Here is a 12339-nt window from a genome sequence, read left to right on the forward strand (position 1 = left end):
TAAAATCCTCATCTTGACACCTGCAGGCCTAATCTTTTTCTATATTTTTTTTATTTTGTTTTAAATAAAAACAAATTTAAATTATTCTCCATAATAATAATAATAATAATAATAATAACTATTCTGATTAAAATGCAGCCCTGGATGACCGAAATTATACTTTATCTTGGGATACAGGACAACAGCTTTAAATTGTGTTTCATAAAACGGCAACGTCATTATTAACAACGAATCAACCGACATTTTAACCTAAAAACATGGACCCTCCCCCCCCCTCCTCCCTCCCTCCCCCCCTCTCCCAAAACACTGACATCTCACTTCATGAGATTAGGAATGTGTGCGGCCAACACCTACAGAGTCGATGAGGAACATATGAAAACAGAAGTCACTACATGGCTCTAGTTGCAGTTACGTTGGATCTCGCTATGCTTTCCCGAGCTGGCAGCTTGAACGACGACACTAACTGAGCTCTTCTACAAACATGGTGATCGGAAAAAGGAAATTCAGAAACTCTCAAAAGTACAGTTAAAACCGAGTTGGGAGGATAACGTTCTCTACAATAGAAATAAAAAAAACCTACTGCCCCGTTAAAAAGGGAGAAAATGATAAAAAGAGAGAGAGAGCGCACTCGAACAAAGCGGCAGACGGCTGCGTATTCGGAGCAGCCCAGTTCCAGGGAGGTTCTCCTGGGTTCAGTATTTCCCTCTCTTGGACTTTCGGGTGGACTGCTTGCTGCTCTTTGCCCCCCTTTTTACCGCGGGCGCTTTAGAGGACGACCCCTTCGCCTTCGACCGCTTGGACCCGCGACTTGTTGTCTCCGGGGCGGCGGGCTCCTCGGGGGACGAATCTTCAGCCTTGGGTCGCTTGGATCCGCGACTCGTCGCCTTCGGGGCCGCGGCCTCCTCGGGGGACGACTCTCTGGACAGAGGTCGCTTGGACCCCCTTTTGTTCAGCTTTTTAACAGCTGGCGTTTTGGGCTTTCTTGCAGGAGCGCCTCTCTTCACGGGTGTGGCTTTCGATGGCGTGGATTCCTTCTTAGAGGCAGACTGTTTCCTTCCCGACACGATGGCCGAGGACGCCGCTTTCTTGGCCGGAGACTTCTTCTTTAGTGGACGTCCTCTGCCTTTAGCTTTTGACTGACTGGCGCTCTGAGATTTCTTGGCTGGGGGAGGACGGCGAGCCTTGGGCGGTGGCCTCTTCACAGATTTCCTGAGGGTAATTTCATACGGACACAAGTTACGTATGTAGAAGGAGCATCATAGTCGCATGGGAGGCAAAACATCCCCCCCCCTCCAAAAAAAAACAAAAACAAAAACAAAAAAACAGCATTACCAGATCAACATGTATGAAAATGGTTACAGACATTATTTAGGGGTTAAAACAGGTAAATGTTAAAAGAGGTGATAACACTTCACAGACAGAGAAAACCTGAAAACTAACAGCCATTATCAGGTAAAACAACCCGAAATAAAAGCAATCAATAGATGTGGGAGCCGAATTATTTTTTAATTTGCACTTTAACATCTAACTTGGTTTAAACTGTCTAATTTACATCAGAGCTGCCCGATTATCAAAGCCAAGTTAAAGTGGAGATAATTTAAGTTCGGAAACATTTTCACTGCAAACTCGACAGTTCAACGGCGTCAACAATATATTAAACGACCCTAGAAAGTTCACAGATACAAAAATCCCTGGGTGTTTATCTTTGTATCTGGGGTCTGTTTCATCTCGTGTCTGCGGAGTGGTAGGTCGTAACTAAAAAAAAGATAAATGCCTCTCGTTTTAAGAAAGGACCAGATGAACATATGAGGCGCGATGAAAAATGTTTAGGCAAAGTGCACTTTAGATTTTTTTTTTTTTTTTCTTCCTTCATCAGAACTACTTCCTTGATTTGTGTGTTGGTATTTACGGTTCTGAGGTGGAAATCATTGTGACTGCAGGCTACCAACCGTGTATTTAGGAATACTACCTAGAGATCACAGTGGGACATTTTACACTGACCTTCTTCGCGGGGGCTCATCGTCCTCTTCTTCTTCTTCCTCCTCCTCCTCCTCCTCTTCCTCTTCTTCTTCTTCTGATGATTCTTCCTCTGAGGAGTCAGCTGTCCGCCTCCGCTTGGGTGTCGTTGCGGCGGTTTTCTTCGGAGGCTCTTTGAACTTGTCTGGGTACAAGATGGTCGGACTGAAGAGAAAAAAAGACAAATAGAGGTGGAAAGAAGATATGAGCTGCGAGGACAGACAGTTCAGACCAAAGCAAAAAAAAACCAACAACAACTGTGGAGATCAAAACACAAACAAACGAGTTGTTCCGTGTTAAAACACAACACAACTGTCCACATGCGGTTTAATACCTCGGGTAGAAAGGGAACGAGAGCTGGTAGGTGCCTGTGAAGCCGTGACCGGTAATCTGTTCCATCCATCCGAGCACTTTGCACTTCGTCAGGGTCCTCCTCAGATTGGCCACTAAAGAAAAGAGTTCCTCTTTTAGCGACACCGGTTTGGATGTACGTTTAGATTTATGTTTAGAAGTTGACGTCATGCATCAGGCATTGTTAAGATTTGTTTCTTCTTCATCAGGTAAATGAATGCACTAAACGTTTATATTACAGGGGGAAAAAAAAATAAAAAAAAATGTGAGTGAGAATCGGGATCTCAAAGTTAAGCCAAAAACAAAATCTTTTCATTTTATCCGGAAACGCCGTGATGTTTATTCACGTCTCCTTTGATTTCTTTACTAAAACTCCACGATTATAAACAAAGTTCTTCAAGTAATAATTCAGCTGAACATGTTTCTTGTCAACAACAGAACCTTTTCTATCTGGAACAAACTTGACTAAATATCTGTAACAAGGCCCACACATGTCCCGCAAGGCGTGTGTTGGTTTATGCAGCTTAAAAGGTACCGAAACACTAAATAAATATGATATTTAGTTCCTTCCCTGTCAATAGAAGGTAAACACTGAGGTGGGTAGAGACTTAAGAGAGAGAGAGAGGGGGAGGGACGAAGTCTCACCTAGCTGGTACTCCTTTCTGTCCTTGTTGGTGTCTACTAGATATCTGCGTAGAGTTGTGGTGCTGCAGGTTTTCGGTTCGTTCATGGCGGTGATGGCGGCTGTGATGGCGTCTTCCACGGCGCCGCCCTTCAGCAGGATCTTGTTGCCGGTACGCTTCAGCTGCGACGGTCAGATAGAAACGTTTGAGGGTGAACGCTCGGGGGCAAGCAGCCACCGGGGGGTCAATCCCCATTCATTTAGACGGCACAACGGAACAAGGATGCCGGAGCTGAATGACTGACAGCCTCTCTGCTCCCGTCGTGTATCCGAGTCCCGACATGTCGAGGTGTGCGGCTGCTGACGTGATATTTGAACAAAGACAATTAAAACAAGTGTTATAACCTGGAAAGTCCCTCTGGCTCCCTTCCCGGTGATTTGCTCCAGGTGTCCTCGCTCTACCGCCTTCACCAGCGCTGCCTTGAGGACCTCCGGCCTGTGGACGAACCGCCGTCAGTGAAACATCAAAAATATATTCAGGAATTCCAACTAAACATACACTTTGGATTCATGCCTGAAACTAACTTGAAGTGGGCGAAGCCTCCGGACCAGCACCCAGCGGGAAAATGTAACCGTGATGCGCCGTACCTGTTTTCGATGTCGAAGCTCGGGAAGTGCTGCTCCAGGTATTTCTTGATCAGGCCGTAGGAGGCCTCTTTGGGCTCACAGAGCCGAGTGATGATGAGAGGAAGAGCATCTCCCAGAGACTCCTGCTTCTGGCCGGCTTTCTAAAACACCATCCATTTACAGACATGACGATTACAACCAGACAGGTCCCGGTGTCAGACGGAGGAACGGGGAGAAGGAAGCTGTTGACACTAAATCTGTGATGCAAGAAATGAATCTATGAAATGTTGTTCTGTGATCTTCTACTGAACGCAGTCTGCTTCCCAGACAACCTTTGTTCCTTCTACCAAAAACAATACAGTCCAAACTAGGATTAACAGGATAGGAGGATAATTCATGACAGCGAGAAGATCTCTCATATCTGTCCATTAAAAACGAGGCTCGCGCGGAGACTGGAAACCGCTCGCGTGACTCCGTCCAGGAGGAACAAATTCCCAGGACCTCAAATGAACATGTTATATCTGTACAAAAACTCAAGTATGTAAACAACTATTTGCCGTTGCTAGGCAACCCGCCAGCCTCCAGGGAGGTTTTGCTTCCTGTGAAGAAACAGTCCAACACATGACCACGTCTGCTGTTGTAATACCTTGGATAGAGGAGTCTGCTTCCCGATGGCGAAGGTTCCTGAGAGGCCTTTACCCTTCAGCTGAGGGAGACACACACACACACATATATATATAAGACCAGCTTTCTACACATTTTATACCCACGAAACATTTAGTCCATAAAACAAAGCAACACATTTGTTATGTATAGTGTTCTCCACCTGTTTGATGGTTCCCTTCTCCAAATGCTTCTTCATTGCTTTCTTGATGAGAAACTTCTTTCTGTCGAGATCCATCCCCGGGTAGTTTTTCACAATATATTTCATGACAGACTGGTATGAAACCCCGGATCTGTCATTGCAAGTCTGCAAAAAAAAAAGAAGAAGAAGAAAAAGAAAAAAAAAAAAAAAAATCACGCTGACTTTGCAAACAAAAGTGAACCAAGAGACCGGCGGGTGTCGAGAGATGCTTCCACAAAGTTTGCACACACCGTGATCGCTTCGATGAGGATGTCGTCCACTTTGTTCAGGTTGCCCGCGAAGTTAGTGACAGGAACTTTTTTGCCGGAGGTGACGCTGGCCCACGCGGGAATCGTCCGCTTCACCTTCTTCACTTTGGATTTCTCGTACTTGTAGCCGTCCTTCAACCTGCCGACAAAAAAAAGGAAGCGAAGACACGCGTTCAGTGAAGCGGGTCGGTTGGTTGGGAGCGATATTTCACTGTGATCGTTACCACCTTTATCTTTATCACATCCTCACCTTAGTAGGAGAACATAGCAGTGTGTTGCGCACTGTCCAGCCGTGCAGTCCTTGCATTTGTCACTTTGTCCGTTTGTCACCGACGGGAAAGACAAAACGAAATTTCAGAACATCTGTCTTAACGACCACCATGGTAGTTAGACCCTGACTGAACTGTAAAGCTAGTGTTGCAGAGGTGAAACTTTGGTTTGTCAAGGTCGGGGAGAAGACAAGAGGAGGAGGACCAAAACTAAAACCAAAAAAAGTTAAAAAAACAAAGATTAAATGGCCTCGACACTAAATGACCTACATCTGAACGGTAGGCTTCCCATACATATCTTTCCTTTTTTTGCATCATAGATCCATGAATATATTATCCAGGCTTTCGACCTGCCCAACAATTTTGATCACCTACAGCTAAACTGAAGGGCTGGATTTGTACTGAGTTTTAAAATATGAGCTGAGGTGTCAGCAAATCATCAGACTGTCACGACGCCACCGGCCTCTCCTCCCGGACTCCTCCGACACCGCGGCCGCATCTGTCTGCTAACTACGATACAGGGAATGAATGGTGGCGGTGACAGGTCACATCGTTTGGAAAATGCAAGACTGCAACCCAGAGAGGAGCAGCCTGCTGTTATCCAGCAGAGGTAAGGATTATATCAACAGATAAAAGTGCTATCAAAGTGAAATATCGCAGTGTTTCCAGTCGCAGACCATCTCAGGGGTGAGACTCACTCTTTCTTCTCAGTCTCTTCTCCTTCCTTCTCATCCGGGGCTCCTTCCTCGGCCTTCTCTCCGTTCTCCGTGGGCTCCGTCCCGGCCGCTGTTCCGGCTTCTTCGCCTTCCTCGCCCTCTTCGCCTTCGGCCGTCGCAGCTGAAGATGTGGCCTGCTCCTCGTCGGCAGAGGGCGACTCTTCGGAGGAAGCTTCGGGCTCTGGGAAGCCATAAAATGAGGTAAAAAACAAAAGTCACTCCTCAAATATGTGCATGCATATCACTCGTGTTTCCCCCCACCCCCTTAATTTTGCAGTTCAGTCTTTATTTATTGTGTTTTAGACAGTTTAGAGACGGTGTTCTCAAACTTTTTTTTTATTTCTTATCTCCGGACACAAAACTGAACTATTCATTCAATAAAATTGAGTGAATCTCATCCCCCACGCAAAACCGTGTTTAACATTCCCAAAAACTACAGACGGCGGCGTAACACATCGTCATATCGTGTAATGTTGGTTTTGCGTTGAGAGACAAAATGAAAACAAAGAGCAGTATGTTGAACTGAAGAACCACGGTGGCGACGGTGCGTTCGTGGGTCTGCAGTCCAGGTGATGGACGAGCCTCACCGTTCTCCTCCGCAGCCGAGGGGGCCTTCTCCTGGGTCGGAGTCGCTGCTGCTCGGCGAATCGGCATCACTCTGAAATTACCTGAACACCAGAAAAACACACGCACCGTTTTCAGTCCCTCCACAAAGTAATATAATTCACTTATAACCAATACAAATTCAACCAATCTCAATATTCGCAAGCTCCCATGAAGATGTAGGCTACGTAATAGAAGCTGCAACGATAAGCTGATCAACAGAAAATGAATTACCAACTGTTTTGTTTTTATACTTGTTAAGATTGAGGACATAATTGGCAAAAGAAATCTGTAAAAATTAAAATATCTTTTTGCAGCTCTCCTCTATATTCTGCAATGTAGTTATGGATTGTTTACTTAAACCAAATCACTTTAATGACTCTGGATTTTATTTGTGCAACTTTGAGCCCATGGCTTGCAAAGTTCAGAAAATTAAATAGGTGAGAAGTGAAATATTTCCAGCTATTTCTGCTGACCTGCAGGATGCTTATGATCACCGAGAATAATCGCATATGACTCTTTCTTTATATATATATAAAAAAAAAATAATAAAAAAAAGGTAGAAGGAAAGCATTTTGTAAATACAACAATTACAGGGGAGAGAAAAAAAAAAAAAAAAACTCCATGAAATCCTGGCAGGACTGCCATTTTGTGTATGTGCGTGGTTTTAAAGTGGCGCTGCTGCCAAACCCACTTCATTCATTGAGGCCTTTTCTCCTCGAGCTGAAGAAAAGGAGCAGTTGGGGAGTTGTTGCACGGCGGAGCAGCGCCGAGCCCGGAGCACCGCCGTCCTCCTCCTCCTCCTCCTCCTCCTCCTCAGCCGGCACATTTCGATGATGCTCACGGGAGCCGAGAGATGAGCGGCCAGAAATTTTTCAGCAATTTCGCCATTTTGTCAGTTGGTTTATACACACAGTAATGGCGTCGCACAAGGCAGATGAAATTCATTTTAGTTGCATGTGGAAAAAAAACTACCGGCAAACGGGTTTTTTTCCAGCGTCTCATCCGTGCAACTGCGGGTTTAGCCAGCAATTTATCACAATGCGGATCAAACTTACCTTCTACTTGTCGGGGAAAAGTGGGATACCTTGGGGATAATTTCTGCACGATCCTTTATTTCGATTTCTCTGTTTACGAGCCCCGCCCCGTTGGTTCCGTTTCTAACGTAACGTACTACGTCATCGAGCACGTCGAAGACGGCTGCTTCTGGATTGGATCAGCTGGAGGGACGCTCCGCTGTGATTGGTTGAAACGCTTGACTGTATACATATGAAGAGTTGTAACGTTGTGTCGGGGTTAAAGTAAGGGTTAGGATGAAAAAAAAAAAAAAAAAAAAAAGCCTGTATGGTTGGGACGAGGGACAAGAAAAACAACAAAACACTGTCATGGTTGGCCAAAATAAATATACAACAACAAACAAAACAAAACAAAAGTGAACTAACAACAAACAAAAAACCGTCATGGCTGTGAAACGAAAGGAGAAAACTAACAATATATTACCAATATTTTCCCAAACAAACAATAACAATAACTAAGAGCTGTTAAGAAAACAAATAAAATAAAAACAACTCTAAAATAAACTGCCATGGCTGTCTAACAAATAAACAAACAAACCCAACTGTCATGGTTGTCCCCCCCATCCTGAGGTCATTTTTTTTTTTAGATACACAAAAATCAATGAGGGACAGTCCCAGATATTCTTAAAGGATTTGTTTTAAATGAGCAATTATTGGCTTTTGCCAAAGATATCTCAACAGATGTTTTTTGTCTTAACTACAGTTTTCAGATATCTACAATTTTATGATCCTAGTTACAGATATCCCAAAAACATGCTGATTTAAAGAGATCTGAATCTTTGCGCTTTGACTGGTCATAATTTCAATGAAAATATCTGCAATTCACATTTCTTAACCTGAATTTGTTTCCCCACATAAGTCACTGGGTAATTCTTACTAGTTAAAATTTATAGCTTTCTAAGAATAAACAAATGCATTGTGGATATAAATATATATATATACATATGTCAGAAAAGCTTGCTATAAAATACAGCTGACATAATGAGAACTTCAAACCAAACTGGCCAAAACAATCTGAACACCTCGTTATTTTTTTTTTTACCACTGAAACGTGTTAAGCCCCATTTGTTTAAAAACTACCAATTTTTGGTTGAAATTTTGAAGTTTTTAAAGTTTAGTCTGCAGTAATGAATATTTATTCAACTTGAATCATTTTTAGAAAAATGTAGTGTTGAGCTGAACAAGGACCTGATGATTAGTGGAACGAAGCTAACCTAGACGAAGAGGCTCATGCTAAAGTTGTCAAAAGCCAACAAAGTAATCGTGAATATAGATCTGATGAATCTCAATGTTCGCTTTGAACAACAATCCCCGCTGTAAACTATCAATTATCTTAAATCATGGATTATTCTGCGGATCATTTTCTCCAATACTTCTTTAGTCTATGAGATGTCACAAATTTCTAAAGCCTAAGTTTTGTTCAATCAACAGGGGAAGGGGGGGTTAAGTTGAAAATTATCCCGATTAAAAAGCTGGATTCAACGATTATTTGGCATTTTTTTGCTAGAAAAAACAAACAAAAAAATTGTTATCGGATTAGTTGCCACTAAATTGTCTGTCGATCAACTTAACCGATTAATCCTTTTAGCGCCCGTGTCCATGTTTACATTAGGTACCTGAAATGCTTTTCAGGTTGATGCGCGCCCGTGACGAGAAGTTAACGACTCTAATCACTCAAACCACAAGCGGTGACGAGAAAAGCGCGTGATCACACGGACATCGAGGTACGAATGCGACTGTATGCGCCAAACAGAATTAGTGCCGCGGCAATTTGAAAGCCATCGCAATGTTCGTGGGTTAATTTACTGTGATTGTTGACGCTTCAGCGGCTTCCAGCTGCTCCTGCAGCTCAGATCTTCTGCTCCCAAACAGGAAAACTTAAAACACCGGCTCAGTTTATTAGACACACACCACACATCAGGCAGGAGACACGAGCACAAAAAAAAATATATATATATATCTGACAACCCACATCTCCAACGATCAAAAAGAAGAAACCATGAGAATCAGCTGTTTTTTTTTTAAATACCTTTTTTGTCTTTAATGTATTTACAAGCTTTAATCTGCTCTGTAGGTCTTAAGTATTACAAGCACGTGTTGTTCTGCGACCCTGGCCATTTGCTTTTTAAAGTTGCATTTTTGCTCATTTCAACTGAATGTATCTGGCTTGTTCGTCTGCGTTTGTGCGACAGTTTCTGTGGACCGACTTGCATCGCTTCATGAATGCATACGTCTACCTCTCAGGAGGTGTATGTACATATCAACGCAGAGCAAACCAAGGCTGAGGGAAACATTTCCGGGTTATTACAAGATAACCTTTGACCTCAGACAACGTTAATAGTTCCTGTGCATTCACTCCTTTTTTTTTTATTCTTTTTTTTTTTTTTAATCTCTTGCTTCCCCTTCATCCCAAAATAATTTTGTTTTACCCTGTTTTAAACCAAACAGTGTAGAATCCGGGGAGGCTATTTATTTCACAATTATTATTTTGTTATTATATTCATTTATATTGTTATTTCTGTTGTCATGTTCGCATTTTGTGAGCATCTGCAAATGTTAAATAACTTTCATATTTGCAGTCCTTAAAAAAATAATAAATTAAAGAGTCCAGAACCTAGGTATCTTTTAAGTCTCTTCTTAAAAAGTAACAAAAGAAAAGTAAGTTAAAATTTAAAACAAAAATATTTTCTATGTATAATACAGGTATTTAGTGCGTCCGCCGTTGGAATCCAAACTCAAAATGGCGGCATGTTTCTGAACCGTACCGCAGAAAAAAATTCCAGCCGTAAACATGTCGTCCTGCCCACGCGCCCATTTTGAAAGTTTGTTCTGCGTTAAGGATGCAGTTCTACTTCGCCGCGTCCCCGTGGGTGTCTCCCTCGTCAATTATCTTCTGACTCCTCCTCCGCCTCTCGCAGCCAGGTGAAGAAGGCCGTGACGGACTTGAGAGCCACACCTTTACCCTGCTGCTCGGCAGGGTCTTTGCTCGTCTCCCAGTTGTAGAACGCGTCCTCCGAGATGACGTCCTCGTCATACAGACAGTCAAAGAACATCCGGAGGAGGTCTGGAGGGGGAGAGAGAAGATCGGTCACCTCGCGTCCTTCTGACTGCTTTTTAATCGCGCGAAATTAAGCACCTGAAGCTGGAATACATCGAGCGGCGTGGTGGGTGAAGTATGAGCTGCAGCCAAATATGGGTCAAAGGTCAACAAACTGCACGAACTTCAGAGCCGTTGCTACGTGAATGTGATGGAAGTTGAACATGCTGGTCTCGTGTGTGAATTAGAGCCAGAGAGACTTGCATCATGTCTGAATCGGGTGCAGATAAAACATGCTTGAAGACAGATTAAATGTGGTTCTTGTAGACCTTATCTTGGAAAGAGTAATATTACCGAATTATGTCGTCTGCACAAAGAAAAGAAAGCTTAAGAAACCAGGAAACGGTCAGATTGACACGAGAGAAAAAAAACGAGATGCCGTGCATGCGGCTCATAATGGTGAAGGTGCTGCAGCCTGTGAGAAGATCAAATCTAACTTTTCCATCTCTGTGGTTCATATACTTAATGTCTAAAAAGGGCAGTAAAGAAATCACTATCTGCTTTCCAAAAAAAAGTGAATAGTTTTCGTAAATGTACGAGTCAATTTCTGTTTTTCATCAGCCAAGACACACATGATGTTGATCATACTGAGCTGATCTAATAACCGTTTCCCATTGATCTCTGATTGACGAATTATATCAGAAACTAAATATAAAGATTGTAATGGATGATTATATGTTACAAGGGAATCAGGGCTTGTAAATACATCACATGCCCTCCAAACAAGTTTGTTAAATTGAGTTTCGATCTGTTGTGAGATCAAATCTAATCCACTGATCACTTAATAGAAGCAGGACGGACTTGACGACGCTGTATTTCACTTTCTCGATTTCTTTTAACAATTATACATATAAAAAAAAAAAAAAATCCGTAAATATGAGTCATTTAAAATAGTAGTTTGCACTCGGCTACGACGATCAGCAACATCATCTAACTCCAGATTCTACAAGTCGATCACATCACTGACACACAACATAAACATTCATAATTCCATCAATATCCATTGTTGACCTTGGAAACAGCGGTTAAATATCCAGAATCAGCTTTCAGCTTTTCAGTTCTTGAAGTCGAAAAGAAATGTGAACATCTGCATTTCCATGACAACAATGAAAACTTCTTCTGCGGATAAAAATCATGTGAAATGATCGACAGCTTCAGAGCAGCTACTAAACAGACTTTGTGGTGAGGTTTGTTTTTCTCTCCATTAATAAAGCTGAGAATGCTGTTTTTGTAATTGTAACCATCAATCTGATGAGAAGGTAAAAAAAAAAAGAAGAAAAGAAGTGATGAAAAATACATTTAAAGTTTCCTTTGAGGGAGAAAACTATGATGCAGCACTTACTTGGAGGCTGATCGAGGGCAACGATCAGCGCCTGAAGTGCATAAAGTGCTTGCAGCTGTCGCTCAGTGTCTGAGTTAAGGTACTTGAGTAATACAGGCAATCTCCTCTGGATGATGGCCGTGTCCACTCGACAGCTGGCGTTATCATCTGGGCAGCAAAGCAGGAGGGAGAGTGAGTGCTCGGCTCAAACTTTGGCAGCGTGTAAATATTGCAATCAGCGTCGCGATTTCTGCAGGAGAGGGACGCTCCTCCTCCAGGTGGTGGAGTGCTTACCTTTTACTGCCGCTTTACACACAGCTGTCATCAAAGCCCTCAGGAAGGGAGACGAGCTCATCTGAGATTCATCGAGGTTTGCCTGGGAAATGGAGCGCAGAGCGGGAGGACAAAACTGATTGTCAGTTTCAGGTGGCTCAGTTTGGCACTGGAACGATTGAACAAAAAAAACAAAAAAAAACACAACCAAAACACATGTTCCGGAGAGCCGACACTGAAAGAGGCGGCATGTTT

The 12339-nt window shown here is 42.9% G+C and overlaps 2 protein-coding genes across 8 annotated transcripts in view; both read right to left on the minus strand.

Moving 5' to 3' along the window:
• Positions 1–293: 293 nt before the first annotated feature.
• Positions 294–7481, minus strand: hp1bp3 (heterochromatin protein 1, binding protein 3). Of its 2 annotated transcripts, XM_069149529.1 has the most exons (13): positions 7376–7481; positions 6302–6382; positions 5697–5895; positions 4980–5042; positions 4712–4868; positions 4443–4586; positions 4263–4322; positions 3638–3777; positions 3395–3485; positions 3013–3172; positions 2351–2462; positions 2002–2181; positions 294–1209 (listed from the first exon to the last, which is right to left on the minus strand). In XM_069149529.1, exons 2-13 carry the CDS (start codon positions 6366–6368, stop codon positions 693–695), a joined length of 1890 nt encoding a protein of 629 aa, XP_069005630.1. In that variant the 5' UTR covers positions 6369–6382; positions 7376–7481; the 3' UTR covers positions 294–692. The 2 variants fall into 2 exon arrangements, with proteins under 2 accessions (XP_069005630.1, XP_069005638.1); XM_069149537.1 differs by lacking the exon at positions 4980–5042.
• Positions 7482–9328: 1847 nt separating this feature from the next.
• The window catches only part of eif4g3a (eukaryotic translation initiation factor 4 gamma, 3a), a 50067-nt gene continuing 47056 nt past the window's right edge, over positions 9329–12339 (minus strand). For all 6 annotated transcript variants that reach the window (XM_069149593.1, XM_069149567.1, XM_069149560.1 and 3 more), the window contains 3 exons: positions 12106–12187; positions 11833–11979; positions 9329–10457 (listed from right to left, as the gene is read on the minus strand). In XM_069149593.1, coding sequence (XP_069005694.1) covers positions 10276–10457; positions 11833–11979; positions 12106–12187 — 411 coding nt within the window. In that variant the 3' untranslated portion in view covers positions 9329–10275. The remainder of the gene's footprint in view (positions 10458–11832; positions 11980–12105; positions 12188–12339) is intronic.

The sequence above is a fragment of the Embiotoca jacksoni genome, unplaced genomic scaffold (assembly GCF_022577435.1).
Source record: "Embiotoca jacksoni isolate LCO1_2020_lvr unplaced genomic scaffold, fEmbJac1.0.p SCAF_1, whole genome shotgun sequence".
Lineage (NCBI taxonomy): Eukaryota > Metazoa > Chordata > Actinopteri > Embiotocidae > Embiotoca > Embiotoca jacksoni.